The sequence below is a fragment of the Agelaius phoeniceus genome, chromosome 20 (assembly GCF_051311805.1).
Source record: "Agelaius phoeniceus isolate bAgePho1 chromosome 20, bAgePho1.hap1, whole genome shotgun sequence".
Lineage (NCBI taxonomy): Eukaryota > Metazoa > Chordata > Aves > Passeriformes > Icteridae > Agelaius > Agelaius phoeniceus.
Genome location: NC_135284.1, coordinates 11,058,048 through 11,074,561, shown reverse-complemented (window position 1 = coordinate 11,074,561; position 16,514 = coordinate 11,058,048). Strand labels below are relative to the sequence as shown.

At 59.1% G+C, this 16,514-nt stretch overlaps 1 protein-coding gene across 8 annotated transcripts in view; it reads right to left on the bottom strand.

Annotated features, from left to right (window-relative positions):
* The window catches only part of TSPOAP1 (TSPO associated protein 1), a 67,509-nt gene extending 66,352 nt beyond the window's left edge, over positions 1-1,157 (bottom strand). For 5 of the 8 annotated variants that reach the window (XM_054646956.2, XM_077188732.1, XM_077188733.1 and 2 more), the window contains exon 1: positions 459-1,152. In XM_054646956.2, the coding sequence (XP_054502931.2) occupies positions 459-737 (279 nt within the window). In that variant the 5' untranslated portion in view covers positions 738-1,152. Of the gene's footprint in view, positions 1-458 lie in introns of all 8 variants that reach the window. The other 3 variants (XM_077188738.1, XM_077188736.1, XM_077188737.1) reach the window with 3 other exon arrangements.
* Positions 1,158-16,514: the final 15,357 nt, after the last annotated feature.

Here is a 16,514-nt window from a genome sequence, read left to right as displayed (position 1 = left end):
CCCAAGCCCTCCAGGGCTCCCCAGAGAGGAGAGGGGATGCTCTGGAAGAGGGCAGCACTGAATCACGTCCCTGACACTACCTGCAGAGCCATTGATGCTGCCGGAACGGGGACATGCTGCAAGGATGGCTCAGCCTTGGCTGGTGCAGGGCTGTGCCTGTTCCAGGTGGGCTCTGCCCAGCACTGGCTCCGTCAAGGCTCCGGCAAGACCCCGCACCAGCTCCAGCGGCTTCCAGGGCAGACGCAGCTGAAAATCCCTGCTGAAGGGCATCAAAGGCTCCTTTCTCTCGCGCGGGTGTGTGGCAGCGGCTGTGGCAGGTGCCGGCCCGACGGGGATGGTTTTGTGGATGGCTCAGCCGCAGCCCCGCGCTCCCAATTCCCCGTTCCCGTCTCGTACCGAGGTGACATCCTCCCGCGTCTCCCCCAGAATGAGCAAACACAGCCCGACCCCCGCCTTACCTTGGGGGGTCTGTCTGTCCGGTCCATCGCTCGCAGCGGCCTGACGAGCTCCGGTGCGGAGTGAACCCGCTGGGCGTCCGGCGGAGGGACGCGGGGGATTCCCGAGGACTCTTCCTGGGGCTGGGGTGCTCCGTCCTGCTCCGACCCCGGGGACAGCTGGCAGCCGTCCGTGTCACCCCCCGCGCCTTCACGCGTGTCCAGGTCCGGGCGGGCGGAGGCGGCGGGGACACCGCTGTGCCCCGGGGCCGCGCTGGGCACGCCGCGCTCCGGCTGTTGCATGGCTGGGGCAGGGCTGGGCTCACTCCGCACCGGCCAGGGCTGCCCGGGACGTCGGGAGACGGCAAGGGAAAGCCGAAGGCATCAGAGCGGCGGCGGGAGCAGACCGGGCCGCGCTCCTCCGCGGCGGGACCGGGGTCGGGGGCGGCCGCAGCAGCAACATCCCCGCACCGGGGCTGGCTCCGTCCCGCACCGGGAATGGCTCCGTCCCCGCCCGGATCCGCGGCTCTCCGTGCGGAGGCTGCTCCCGCCGCCCTCAGGCCCCCGCCGCCCCCGGCCCCATGACGTAGCGGAGGGGCCGGGGGAGCTGCCAGCCCCTCGCCGCGGCCCCGGGCAGCCCCCGGCGCAGCCGCTGCCGAGTCATCAATACGGAGCCGGGCCGGGCACCCCGGGGGGGCCGCGCCGCGCCCCGGGCCACCAATGGCGGCGGCTCCGCCCGTTTCCACGGCAACGCTGCGGGAGCGGGGTCTGGTGCCTATTGATGAGGCGGCGGCGGGGGGGGCAGCCGAGCTGAGCCGCATCCCCCTGCACCGCATCCCCCCAGCACCGGGGCCGGGGAGCCGCCGGGATGGGGGTTTGGGGACAGCAACGGCCCGAGCCCCTGCTCGGCTCTGCCTCAGGACTGCTCAGCTCTGGCCCTGGAAACCCGACTCTGGCCCCGGGATGCTCAGCTCTGGCCCTGGATACCGGACTCTGGCCAGGATACCTAGCTGTGCCCCAGAGACGCTCAGCTCTGACCCGGGAATGCTCAGCTCTGCCCCAGGATGCCCTGTTCTGCCCCAGGGATGCCCATATCTACCTCGAGAATGCTCAGCTCTGCCCCAGGATGCCTGATTTCTTGCAATGATGCCCACCCGGCTGATGCCCGACTTTGCCCTGGGGATGCCCTCAGCTCTGCCCAGGATGCCTGGTTGTTTCCCAGGCTTGGCTTGCACACCTTTCTACAGTGTGAGCTAAACCTTGGTACCTCCTGGACACACTCTGTGCTGGAAACAACCCTCTTCTGAAAAGGGCTGGGCCCTGCCTGCAGCACGCCCAGGACAAGTGGCAGAGCAGTGGTGCGGGCAGGCAGGGGGAGGATGGTTGATGTGATCCTTGGTGACAAGAGTTCGCAGCATAATGCCACAGCCAAGCGGGCACCGCCATCCCTGAGCACACGGAGCAGGCAGGCGTGTGCTCTGTCTCTCCCTGCCTCCTCCCTGCCGTGCTGTGTCTTTGATGAAGATCACATCATACATCAGGCTGCACAGTGCTAGTGATGCTCAGGGGAAAACCACTGGGCCACCCTGGGGGACATTTGTTTGGCCCTGCTCCCCAGCTCCACTCAATGCTTGACCTACTGCAGAGCAAGGTTTGCCGATCCCAAAACCCAAGAGGGATTGATGATCCCTAAACCCCTGAGCAGCTGGGAGAGGTCCTGTCTCCCCATGTCCTTGTGTGTGGTAATATCTCTCAGTCCCACTGCTGGTGCCTCCCTGCTGCAGCGTGGGGGTGGCGTTTGGCATCTCACACGTGCTGCTCCCTTTGTGGCGGTGGAGGCACCAGGAGAACCTGCCTGGGGCCACCTTCTCCAGAAGAGGTATCGTGGGGGGTCTTCAGTGCCCCTGTCAGACACCACTTTGTAGGCGCCTCCTTTGAGCAGCTTCTCCAGCCCATCCAGATGAGCACGTGTCACCTCTTGAACTCAACGCCATCAGCTGTGTGTCACATCTGCCTGAGCCCAGGCAGCACAGGCAAGGCACCATTGGGACAGTAAATTCACTGCAGACTGCCACAGGTGTAAGACCCACTTGGATGGGTCCTGTGTGTAGGGAGTTATCACTGGGTCTGGCAGGGTCTCTCTCATGTCTGGGTGTGGCTACAAGGCACCTCTCACAGCGTGCAGGACTCTGCCATCCTACCTGAATCCTGTATCTCTGAGCCCATTCGTAAGGGGTGTCTGTATATGGTAGAGGGAAGCCCCAAGCTTGTAACAAGGAGAAAATGCAGCCAACAGACCAAAGGAAAGATTCCAGAAAACTGATTCCACCTTCCAGTGTCTTCTGGTAATCATGTACCCTGAAACCACCAGCTTATGTGGCTCCTTCTGCTGCAGGAACAGGTCAGGGTTGATCTCACCAGCTCCCACCGCTCAGATCACCTCAGTTCCTGCCCATAGCTGTTCCCCCTGTCAAGGTACCAGGCAGGCTCTGCAGGTGCTGAGCCAGTGTGGAAGAACACCCAGGCACTGCTCAGCTCCCCAGTGAGACAGAACGAGCAGGTTTCATTAGGCGAAGGCAGCAGCAGTGGGAGGAGAAATGCACCCTGATAAGATCTCATGTGGCTGTCAGCCTTCTCAGAACCCCCACTTACTTTGTGCTTCCACTGCCCTGTGCTGCTCAGGCTCTGCTTGGCTCATCTGGAACATGCTGCTGCCACTGATCCACTGACCCTAAGCACCTTTCCCCTTGTCCCACACATCTGTGCCAGACCCACCTGGCTCCACGGCACTGGGCCGGCTGCCCTGGAGAAAGAGGGACCAGGGATCCCCCAGGCACAAGTCTGGATCCACCCACAGCCTTCAGTGAAAGGCCCAGTTAGGTGAGGTGAAGGACGGGGAGTCCTAACCCAAACTAACCCTAACCCCACACCATTCCTGGGGAAAGGATATCTCCTGTGGCCCTGAGCTTGGGAAGCTGGAGATGATCTTTCACATCTTGGCCAGCCTACAGCTGGATAAGTCCCTAAAGTCTTATTAAGTCTACTTTAAAAAGTTAGAGGAAAAATTTATCTGGGCTATTGAAAACTCAGTGGGTTATGAGGTCCCTGAGCTCTGAGTCATGAAGTTCTCATGAGGCCTACAGGGATGGGGTGCTCCAGGTCCCCTTGGTCCTCCAAGTTACCCAGGGATCTGCTGTGGGGCTGTGCTCCCTGCAGAGGAGACCCAGAAAGATCCTTGAAACTCTCCAGGACAGGGGAAACCACAGGCTCAGGGAAAGGAGGTGATAATATAGAGAAAATTAAGAGGAACAGTGACGCTGGAGAGCTCAAGATCAACAGCTCAAATGTGGGGAGATGACAAAGGATCCCAGGAGAGCCCTCCAGCAGTTCCCACGGCTCTCCAAAGGTCTCCAGGGAGCCGGGTCTGTGCCTGGTCATGCAGGGACAGGGATCCAGTGCATGGTGCTCCCTGTGCTCTCCATCAGAGAGCAGTAAGGATAGGGCTGCTCCACAGTGAGCAGCAAATGGAAACCCAGGTGTGATCCAGAACACACAGCATCCTCAAACCCCAGGGGGCCATCCCAGAGCTTCTGAGCAGGGCAGTGGTAATGGGGTCCCTGGGCAGCCCCAGACAAGATCAGATGAACCAGGACAGGGACCCCAGCCAGGATCAGGCAGAGACAGAGCTGGAGCTAGAGATGAAGCTCCAGCAAAGGTGCATCCAGCCAGGTGCAGGGTCAGAGACAAACTGGTTGGTCTGGGCTCCAGCCAGCACATGTGGCTGGAGACAAGATTCTTACAGTGATGATCCAGGGCCTGCTGAGGAGATCAGACCCAACAGAGCTTTATTACAAAAGCCCAGCCAAGGCCTGAAGAACCACGGCTGAGCCTCACTGATGCTCCTGGCCTAGCACCTGCAGGTCCTACAGGCAGTTAAGTCCAGTTAGTGCCTGATGAGTCCTCCCCTAGTTTTGGGCATTCCAGCAGGGACTGGAGTGGGCAGTGCAAGCTCTGCTGTGGTTTTGGCTGGGAAAGGAGCACAAGAATGAGCATGAGGGGCCAAGGCAGCCCTGAGGGAGGTCCCCAGGGTGTGGGGACAGTGACGTGTGTCAGCACTCAGGGGCACCTCCAGGCTGAGGTGATTGGCAGGTGCCAACCCATTCCCACCCTCCTTCTAGCAGTTCCCTGGGAATGGCTCCAGCACATGATCCCTCCTGTCTCTGTTCATGAGCCATGCTGGTGGCTGCAGGGACATGCAGTGACACAAGTGGGCACCTGCTCTGCCAGCAGAGCCCTCCAGCTCCCAATCCCACTTCCTGAGCCTGAGGTCTGATGCGTCCCGGAGCAGCTCCAAGCAGGAGATGCACATGGCCACATTGCCCCTGATCCTGCCATCCCCAGCAGCACATGGACACTGGCAGGGAATGGCTCCACACTCTGGAGCAGCAAGCAGCACTGGAATGGAACCCCTGTTAAAAATAACTGAGAATAGGAATGTGCTGGGCTGGCCATGTCAGGGGTCACAGTGAGCCCCAGCCCCGGTAGCTGCAGCGTGGTGTGGTGTGGCAATACCAGTTCAGGCACTGGGGCTGTGCAGGAGTGCCTGGCAAGAGCCTGGCTGAGCTCTGTCAGTCCCTACAGCCCTTCCAGAGCCATCCTGAGAATTCTGGGATAGACACTTGCACCCCTCACTGCCCCCAGAGGGGTCTCAGCCCCAAACCCTGCCCTGCTCGGGGCATTTCTGGGTCAGCGAGGTCTTGTGGGGACTGGGAGTTCACCTCAACAGGGACAGGACCCATTTCCTTGCAGTAACCTGCTAAAATGCCTTCAGGATGGAGGGAGGGCTTGAAAAAATGGAGGGTTTTATTTTAAAAAAACAGGGAAAAAGTAGCAGTTTCTGTTTTGCTGCTTTTGCTGCTCTCAGCAAGAACCACCTTTCCAATTGTCTCTCCTAGCAGTGACCACTGAGTAGTACCTATAACCACAACAGACATTGGGCATGAAGATTGGATATTTATCCTTCCTAATAGTTGAATGCACATTATTAGGAGGTAAATTTTCAAAGCTTTTGCATGTTAAAAATGTGAATTTGCTTTTCCCTCCCAGTGCTCACAAACCGAAAGCTGTTCAGGGCAGTCTGCAGTGGCTGCTTGGGGTTTTTTTTAGCCCTTTTTCGTTTTTACTGTTTAAAAACTTGTCTCCTTGTGACCATGACGACAGTTTTGATTTGATTTTTTTTCCTTCCACATCCCCTTTGAACAGCCACAAAGCCAGGGAACATGGGAAAGCTGGGACAGCAAGAAGTAAAACACCCCAGTCATTTCTGGACAGCTCAGTGAAAGAAAAATACCACAAACTCAGTAAACCCCCCCACATGATCCCGAGACCAGCATAAGAAGTTTTATAAAATGTAAAAACTTTCCACTGGCATTTGGGTTAAAAAAAAAAAAAAGGATTTTTAATATTTTTTCCTACTATTTTTAGATGCTCTCTTCCACAGGCAGGACATGGGGAGTCAAAGACAAAGGGACAATGCTTGAAGGGATATTGGGATATTTGGGAACAAGGACCAAACCTCCTCTGTGGAAGGTGGGTTGGTTTTAGACCCCCAGGAAACAGGTCAGGGACATGTGGATGGAGGGAGACTGGGATTGTAGGAGGATTTTTTGGCTTCACATGGCCTTGTGACCATGGCCGGCGCTGCCATGGGACACAGCAGCTTTGCTGGTGACCCTCAAGGGACTGAAGGAGACAGTCCTGTGCCGATGGGCTGAGATTTGCCAGCTACCACCCCCAGCCATGGTGTCCCCCAGGCTCCCCAAAGCTCCAAATCCGGAATGACCCCACCGCACGTGGCCCTGGGCACAGCAAAGAGCTTCTCCCCAGTTCTCAGGAAGTGCATAAAAAAAATCCACAAGTCAATACCAAAAGAGTTTTATTTAGCAGTCCCTCACCCTGCTGAACCCAGCAATCACCAGGAACCCCACTTTGCCTCCCACGCTCCATGTGGCTGCCACTGCCCAGCTCTTCCCAGGGCTTCACCACATGGAAAATGAAGATGGGGGGGAAAAAATGTGCATAGGAGGCTTTGCTGCCTACCTGGCCTCTCAGTGCGAGGCTCATGTCAATCGGATGGGTCCTTTCAGTGGCAATCACGGGACACTGCGTTGGCCTCTCCCACCCACATGGCCATCCCAGGTGCCAGGGAGACAAGTGGGGACAAGCAGAGCAGCCCAAGGAGGGTGGTGGAGCTCTGGGTGGGTGCTGTGAGCCAGGCAGGGCCCGTCGGTGCTCTTGGCCCGCGGCGGCCCCCGATGGGCTCGTGGGTCTGGCGCTGCTCCGTGCTCTCTTCTCCGTAGCCCACAGTACACTCATCCATAAAGTAGGAAACACTACACCCTGCAGTGCTGTTTAGTAGTGCTTTCTACTTTATGGGTGACTGCACTGTCTCTCAGTCGCTGTCGGCGGCCGCTCTCCTCCGGCGTGGAGCTCCTTCCCCCACACGGGGCCACTGCCACACCCCACGTGGCCCCGCCATGGGGCACCTCCGGCCTTGGTGTGGCCACAGACATGAAGGGCAGGTCTGCTCCCGCCCCGGGACAGAGAGCCTGCGGCAGTGTCACCTTCTGGGAGCCATGCCAAGCATGGGGGACATCCTTATCCTGGGGGGAGATCCTGCCTTGGCCTCCCTTGTCCCCCTAAAACTCCCAGCCTGAGCACAGGGAACATCCTCACCTTTTACACATGGGTGAGACCCTAGTCATACCCCATAGTCCCACCTCAAGCCCTGTCCTGGGCACAGGGGACACCCTAACTTTTTCCCCAAGGCAGGGAGCCCACTTAATATCTCATCCTCGTCATAGGGGACAGTTTTGACTCATTCTCAAAGGGAGGACCTCACATCAGACCCCATCTTGGTCACAGAGAACCCAATGCCCTGTCCCTGCTTTTAATGCCTGGTCCACATTGCAAACCCCATCACCCCCTATCAAACCTCATCTTAGGCACAGAGGGTGCATTTGCTTTGACCCCATGGGGACACCTCCAGCTCCCATCGCATTCCCAGAGGACCCCCTTGCCTTGTCCCATAGGGGAGATTCCACCTTGAGCTCCATTGCTGCCCTTCAGACCCCACCCCAGCCTCAGAGGACCCCCCCATGTGGGGACCCCAAGGGTGAGATCCCACCTCAAACTCCATCCTTGTCCCTCAAATCCCATCTGCATCACAGAGGGCCCACCATGCCATGTCCCCATGAGGGGACCCCACCTAAATGGCATCCTGGCCACAGAGGGCTCCTTTACCTTGTCCCCGTGGTGGTGAGCCCATGGCAAATGCCATCTGCGTGACAGGGCCCCCCTGCAGTGCCTTGTCCCTATGGCAGAGATCCATGGCAATGGGTCCCTCTTGAAATGTCCTCATGGGGACCCTCCTTTCTCTCCCATCCTTTACTGAAGTCCCCTTTGCCCCATCTCTGCCTGGAGGTCACAGGAGCTCACTGTCCTGGTGCTCTGCTTGGGCCTCCCCTCACCCCATCTGCCAGACACATGGAGATCCTTCGGACGCCCCCACTGCCCTCTGAGGTCACCCGCAAGTCCCCACGATTGAGACCACCCAGCCCCAAAGAGCCTCACCTGCCACACCAGCCTCCACGTCCACCCGGTCCCGTCCCGGCTGCCACCAAAAACCCTCTGGGTGCCACTTCTGCTTTGGGCACTTCCCGCCTCTGCCCGCCTCTGCCCACTCTTCCCTCTGCCCAGCACGGCACCTCCTCTCCTGCCACCCACTGTGCCCCCTTACCTGTCATCGGCCCCCGGCACCCCCTGCCCCGCTGGCGGTGGCACCAGGGCCGCGGCTGCCGGCGCCCCCGGGCACTCCGTGCCGCCCCCCGGGCGCCGGCTCCGTTACCGGCTCGTTGCGGGCGGCTCTCGCCGGGTGCCGATGGCCCGCGCCGGGCGTGGGTGACCCACGCGGGTGCCAGTGGCCCACACCGGGCATGGAGGTGAGCGCCAGGTGCTGGTGGCCCAAGGCAGGTGCTGGTGGCCCGTGCTTGGTGCCGCTGCCAGTGTTGCGGGGTGCTGCATGGGGCGCTGGCTGGGGAGCAATGGGCCCCTGTGGGGCGCGGGGCTGCTTTTAACCCCATCCTGCCCACGTGGCCCCACACAGGAAGAGCCACGGCTGCGGAGCAGATAACGGTGCCGGTCCCACCCAGCGCCGCCCCGCAGCCCAACCGCAGCCGGCCCAGCACCGGGCCAGGAAGCACCAGCCGGTTACGCTCTCGTGGGCTTTGCTGCTGACAGCGACAAACATGTTTGTACAAAAAAAAAAAAAAAAAAAAAAAGAAAAAAAAAAAGAAGAAAGAAAGAGGAAAAAAAAAGAGGTGTTTGCACAGGGTGACAGTAACTGAATCCACCTCCCACGGCTGCTTGGCTGCACTGTGGCCCCTCACCCCATCCTAGTGGTGGGATCTGCATGGGGGCAGTTCCTGCCCATGGAGGGTCCAGCAGGCCGTGGCAGGGGCTGCAAGACTCAGGGGCTGCCCGGTCATTGGGGTGAAGCGGTGGGGACATAGATGCCAGCAAGTCACAGTCCCTAAACCTTGCTTTAGGAAACGCATGGCGCAAGCGGCTTCCTGGAGCCTCTCACCCCCTCAGGGCTCGGCAGCACCAAACTTCCCCTGTCCCCGGGCAGCTGCAGCGACCAACAGGGATGTGAGGCCCCGGGAAGAAAACCGAAAGCTGGGTTTGGAGGTTGGCACATCCAGGTCCCAATGGCTCTGGTGATGGCACTGGGATGGTGCTGGGACACAGAGCAGGTGGGTTTTGCACAACTAGCACCACCCTATCCCAGCACCAGGGTAAGCCCAACACTAAACTAGATCAAAACCTACAAATTAAATCCCCAAAAGTGACCATAAATGGGGTCATGCCTGTCCCTGCACTAGTTTTCATGTGCCTCTGCCAAAGGCTTCTTTTTGGGCCAATGCAATTCACTCTCAGCATTGATAATCTGGACAGAAATGTATTTAAAAACTGTGCTGGTGAGGTTTGCAAGAGGCAGGGAAAGAGCAAAGCCAAAAAGAACCAAGCAGCAGCACAGGCAGAAGTGATTTGACTTGAGCTGCATGTCTGCTGATGGCAGCAGGTAAAGGAGGCTTTAGGAGAGAGGGAATTGGTTGGGAAGCCCTTTCCAAACCAAGGCTGGTGGGAGTTTCAGTGGAAAAAAAACCAATCAGAACCTTGTGCCTTGGGCCACCAACAGCTGCCCTGTCTCCCACCCTTCCCTGGCCCTGTGCCCATCTCCATCCCTTATGGTCATGGGACTGGGGATACTGTGTTCCCTGTGCTGGAGAGAAATGCAGCAAGGAATGTAAGTGCTGTTGGTGATGTCTCCCAGGGCCCTTTTGGCAGCTCTGAACCCAGGAGCATTGTGCTGCCTCACCAGGGGCCTGTGGTAGGCAGACATTCATCCATGGCAGAGGCCATCACGTGCAGGCTGGGTCCATGGGGCAGCCTGCTGATGCCAGATGACTTCAGATGCCTCCCAGTCCGGCCCTCATGGGGACCTGAAGCATGTAAATATAATTTTTGGTGTGAACCACAGAATATCCTCATTTGGAAGGGATCCAAAAAGATCATCCAGCCCTGCACAGGACACCAAAACAGTCCCACCCTGTGCCTGAGAGCAGATTGTTGCCAACACAGAGACCATCCTGGAGACATCCCTCAGTGCCATGGGACACTCCCCAGCAGTGGTGGGTGCCATCACAAGGGGTGAAAACTGCACAGGGTACAGGCAACCACACTCTTAGAGCAGAGAAAGGAACCTTTTGGGGGGCAACCAGAGAGAGATTTGGCCCCTGATGCTGCTGAGAGACTTTCCCCCTGTGACCCAGGGTCAAGGCTGTGCTTCTGGCTGATGACAAACTGGTCCCTGGTAAATACTGCAGGCTGGGAGGAGGGGACAGGGTGAGAAGTTGGGCCCAGTGAAGAAACCCGAGTTTGAGGCTGACCATGGGGCAAAGTAAGATGAAGATATTTCTGAACAGAGGCAGCTGAAGGAGACTGCACTCAAGGACAAAATGTCAGGGGAGAGTGAAGCACGTGGCCAGAGCTGGGGATGTGCAGGATGACAGCAGGAAGGAAGCTGTGCCTTCCCAAAATGGGGTCCCTAGCGAGCAGAGCCCTGCTCAGCACCTGCCTGTGCTGCTGAGGGGCCATAGAGAGGGGCCACAGGCACTTTCCCAGCAGAGAAGTGGGGGGAGGCAACACTTCCTCTTTCCCCAGCCCAGCACAGATGGGGGATATGACATTTTGGGTCCTGGGCTGGTTTCCTTCTGCCTGCTTGGGTCTCAGAAAGGAAGAAATCAGCAGATCTGGTTCCTTGGGCTCTGACGAGGTCTCTGAAAGTCTCCAGCTGATGATGAACTTACCACATTCCCCAGCCATTGGTTAATTTTACTGGCTGGCAGACAAGGCTGTGGGAATTCCTACTCCAGCCCTTGGCTCTGCATCATTTGGTCCTGGTCCACTCATGTCTGTCTGAAGGAGCTCCAGGAGCTTTTTGGGGTTGGGGGAGGCTGAAACAGCTGCATTTCCTTCCCTGGGAACCTCATGACAAGATCTGGTCCCCAGCTTTCCCAAGGCCCCTCTCCACACTGCCCACCTGCTCAGTGTCTCCCAGGAGCTTGCTGATGGACCCCGGGGTGCAGCTCCCTGAGACAAACCATGACCCCCCGAGGTACCACTCCCCCACTCTGCCTTCCCCTGCCCTCATCTATGGCACCCAGATGCAGGTCAGACATTGCCATGCACCCCAAAATTTTCTGTGCATGGAGCACCACGGGTACATCGTTGCCACCCCGCAGCACCGAGCTCCCGCAGGGCTGTTCCTTTTCCAGTAACTCTCCCAGTATCGGGGAGCGCAGAGGAGCAGGAGCCCGAGGCTGGGGCAGCGGCGCCGCCGGGCCCAGCGCTGGGCAGGGGGAAGGGCCCTTGTCAGGCTGTGCAGCCCGGGCACTGCGAAAGCGCTGATATTTCTTATCAGCCTTGCAGCAACTTCCCCTCCTCGCCTGCGGTTGCGGCGCTTGCTGCCGGCAGGGGAAGTGCTGCCCTCAGCCCAGGGCTGGGAGACGAGCTGAGCTCCTGCAGGCGCCTCCGCCCGGCCTGTGAACCCTGCTCTGTGGCGGGGACAGGCAGCTGCCCCACCACGCTCATGTGATTCCCATCCATCCAGCACCCCATGGCTGCATCCATCCAGCACCCCATGACTGCATCCATTCATCCAGCACCCCATGGCTGCATCCATCCAGCACCCCATGACTGCATCCATTCATCCAGCATCCCATGGCTGCATCCATCCAGCACCCCATGGCTCCATCCATTCATCCAGCATCCCATGGCTCCATCCATCCATCCATCCATCCATCCATCCATCCATCCATCCAGCACCCCATGGCTCCATCCATCCAGCACCCCATGGCTCCATCCATCCATCCATCCATCCATCCATCCATCCATCCATCCATCACCCCATGGCTCCATCCATCCAGCACCCCATGGCTCCATCCATCCAGCACCCCATGGCTCCGTCCATCCAGCACCCCATGGCTCCATCCATCCATCCATCCATCCATCCACTGCATCCATCCATCCAGCACCCCATGACTGCATCCATTCATCCAGCATCCCATGGCTGCATCCATCCACCACCCCATGGCTCCATCCATTCATCCAGCATCCCATGGCTCCATCCATCCATCCATCCATCCATCCATCCATCCATCCATCCATCCATCCATCCATCCATCCATCCATCCATCACCCCATGGCTCCATCCATCCATCCATCCATCCATCCATCCATCCATCCATCCATCCATCCATCCATCCATCCATCCATCCAGCACCCCATGGCTCCATCCATCCAGCACCCCGTGGCTTCCATCCAACTGGCATCTTGAGAAGGAAGAGGAAGAGGAGAAGGAGGAACAGGATGGTCTCACCCAAACCCTCCCTGAGCCACCTCCACTGCCCTGGGGCCAGCAGGAGAGTGGCCAGGTGAGCCACTGGACACACAGCCAAGCTGTAGCATCTCCTGGCCAGGCCCCAAAGGAGCCGCAGTGTCTCATCAGGCCACTGTTCACACTGAAGCCTAATGACACCACATCCCTCTGAGAACACAGGACAGAGGCACGGGGGGGAGGGGAACGACTCTCTCTGCTTGACAGCGCAAAGAGTGACCTCCTAAAACCCCTGGGACAGAGGGCTCTGAGCCCTCTCTCTCCAGGAGAACAGATGCTAGGGACATCTGCAGCACCAAAAAAACAGGAGTTCCAAGAACTGCCCCCGAGAGCTTTTTGGATGGGAAGAGCATTGTCTGCCACCATCATGGCAAACCTTCAAGGAAGAACTGCAGCACCTGTGGCACGGCTGAGAGGCCACCCCGGCACCCAAGAGAGGGGCTGTGGTACCGGCGTGGGCCGAGCCCCATTTCCCCACCGGGCCCGGGATGAGGCCCTGAGCGGGATGTCCGGGGAGCTCCCGGAGTGCTCCCAGCCTCGCCGGTGTCCCGAGGCCGGGCAGGAGCGGGGCCGTTAAACGTGACTCAACCAGAAACTGCCGGGCCGGGGAGGCGGCGGGCGGGAGGCAAATGAGAGCGCGAAGGGAAACCTCAAAAAGGCGAAGTGACGCGGCGGGCGGGGGACACGGCGCTGGGTTTGCCCAAATATGGAGAAAATCGCGGCCCGGCTGCGCCAATGGCGGCGCGGGGCGGTTGGGCCGGGGCCGGGCCGGGGCCGCTCCGTCACTTTCCGGGGCACCTGCTGCCCCCGGGCACGCGGGGGAGGGGGCAGGGACCCCGTGGTCCGGGGGCGCTGCAGGGGCCCCGACAGCATCCGCTGCTGCAGATGGGCAACTCCTGTTTCCCCTCTTCCTGGCATAGGGGATGCTGTGGGACAGAGCTCAGCAGGGATACCGGGAAGGAGGGATGAGAACCACGAGGCTGGGCTGTGGATTTCCCAGGGCAGGATGGGCTCAGGAGGTGCAGGGCTGAGCTCTGTGCTGACAAACTCTGCTGTCCCTTGACCTTGACCCTCCAAGACAAGGGGCAGGAATAGCTGAGATCTCTGAGGGTGAGACATGGAGGAGGAGGGACCGGCAGTCAGGGCTGCCAGGAAGCATCTCCCCGAAGATGGCATTGATGGCACCTTTCCAGCACCTTTCCAGGCCAGCTATGCAGTTCCAAAGCCCCCACCTGGCCAAGGGGATGGATCCTGCAGCCACCGCAATGTGTTGCCCTGTACCACACACCTGGGCTGTTTGGGCACCAGAGATGCAATGTCCTTTCCCAAACCAAGTCCCACGGCTCTGTTTGAGCACTCAGTGGTTCTTCTGCAACTGCCTGTGCAGAAAGACCATTCATTCCCTTGGAGGGAAAAAGCCCCTTCCAGCCCAGCAGCAGCACCAACCTGGGTGACATGCAGCTGGCCAGGAGGAGGGAAGGATAAGTGCCACCTGGGATGCAGCAGGAGGTCTGGGAGAGCTGGGGATGGAGAGATACCATCCTTGGACTTCAGCTGTGGTCTCACTTTGCCATGTGGCCTGAGGAAATGGGTCCTCAACATCCCCAGCCACCTCCACTAGCAAGCTGAGACTCCACTTTGCCCCTCCCAACCCTCTGCATCTCCCTTCCCATGATGGAGTAGGCCAGGGAGGTGAAAGATTTCAGGCTAGAGGAGGGTTGGGACCCCCCCACCAGACTCCAGAACCCCAACTCTGTGGGCAGACCTGTGGGTTTGGAGGTGTATCCACCATGAAGCAGTTTAGGTCTCTTTGCTGACAGCCCTGAGCTCACAAGGGGTGGATGTTCCACTTCCAGGTGCCCTTTGCAGGCCTCTGTCAGGAACCCACCAGTCTCTCCCCTTCACAAGGCAGAGCCTCCTCCTTCCTCCACAGTTCCTGAGGGGAAAGCACCCAGAGGACCCATCATGCATCGGAGCTCCCTGTTTCCTCACAGATCCCCTCAGCAGGGAGCACATCCCGGTTCCTTGCCCACCTGCCTCCATCTCAGTGCACCAGGGTCCCTTGGGACAGGCACGTGGCAGCTGGACCCTGTTCCTGCCATGCTTTGAGAGCTCTTGTACCTTGCCCCCTCCCCACCTCTCCCCCTCCTGCTGCTGCTTGGATCTGGCCCTGGGCGCCTCCCCACATCAGACACAGGGGCCTTGGTGGCTTCTGCCCATGTGCCCTGACATGGAAGTGACAGGCAGGATGGGGCACCCATTCCTGGCATGCCCAGGCTTTGCCATCCTCATTACAGCAGCATTTCACTCCAGGTACCAGGACAACTCAGGTCATCTTCCCTATCACCTCCACCTGCCAAGGTCTCCTCAGCCAGTTTCCAAGGAAAACAGTCTTATACTGGGTCTGTCTGGGACTTTTCCCCTACCCCTACCACCTGTCCCCAGGGGTTTCCATATCCCTGAGGTATCCAGTTCCCCATGGCACACAGGGTGGCCAGAAGGGAAAGTCCAAGTCCACACTGGGAGCCAGTGAAGAAGGTGAAAGTGCATTTAGAGTGAAGCAGGACTGATTCTCAGAGAGTAGGAGCGCCTGTCCTATCAGGAAAGGCGAGAGCATTGGAATTGCTCAGCATGGAAAAAGAAGCTTCAGGGTCACCTAACTATGGCTTTCCAGTACCTGAAGAGAAATTACAGGAAAGATGAAGAGAGACAATTTACAAAGGCCTGGGTTAGATGGGATATTGGGAAGGAATTGTTCCCTGTGAGGGTGGGCAGGCCCTGGCACAGGGTGCCCAGAGCAGCTGTAGCTGCCCCTGGATCCCTGGCAGTGCCCAAGGCCAGGCTGGACAGGGCTTGGAGAAGCCTGGGACAGTGGAAGGTGTCCCTGCCCATGGCAAGGCAGGGAACGAGACGGTCTTTAAAGTTCCTTCCAGCCCAAACCATTCCATGATGCTGTTGCCAGCCCCGGCAACACCTCAGTGTACCAGGCACAGCGCAGCCCCGGGGGCAGAAGGGGGGGGTCGCCCTGCCTCGGCCCCCTGGGCAGGGTCCAATGTGCTCTCGTACACGTCCCCCCTCACCCGAAGCCCGGGTGGCCCCAGAGAGAGGCCGAGGCCGCCTTGGCCCGGTGTGGGCAGGTCGCTGTCCCCGGGCAGCGCCAGAGGGGCCCCCGCAGGTGGGGACGGCATTTCCCGGCAGCTGCCTCTGCACAGGCACCGAGGGCTCTGCGGTTTGGAAAGTCGCTTTTCTCGTCCGCAGGGAGAGCCGGGGTATCGGTTCTCAAAACCCGCACGAAAATCCACTGGCTCGTGTTTCCTGCCCTGACCCTGCCGCCCAGCGCTGCCAGGCTGCTCGGGGTGCCAAACCTGCAGCATTTTCGGGCCTGGCTTAAACATTCGAGCGTCATTTGGTGCAGGGGGAGGAGCCTTCCTGACTCAGCTCCCAGCCCGCTGACGCTTCTCTCTCCCGATTCCCACTCCGGCTGCTGCCGCACATTTTTCCTCCAGTTTCTTCAACGTGAGAGCTCCCTGCCCTACTTTTTGCAGCCAATAAAGCTCCGCATCGTTTGCTTTTTTGCTCGTACATACCCCAGACAGCTCCGGGGCTGGACTCTCACTGAAGGGCTCTCTTGGGAGCCTTGCGGGAGCAGAGGATCACCGGGGCTCCGCGGTGTGAGCTGCGGGCCCGGCGTGGGCGGCGAGGAAGCTCGCAGGGAATGGGCTCGGGGGCCAGCCTGGTGAGAGGCACCGCGTTCTAGGAAGCGCTACAGGCACAGGAGGTGCAGCTTTCAAGGACCACCACCTTCATTTTCCTCACTGAGGTGGCTCCTTTGAATCTGCACTGCAGCTCTGGCCAGTCTTACCTCTATATATCCTGGAGCACTTGGACTTCTAGCAAAGGGTGAGGTCTCTGCAAGGTTTCCAAACCCCCTCAGTTTCCCCGAGAGGCACAGTGACAGTGCACACTGCTCCCTGGGGACAATTTCCTTAAGCAAAGTTCCCAGCCCTGAGCAGTGACTGCAACTTCCCAGGAAGGGAGATGAGAACCACAGAGCCTCAGCC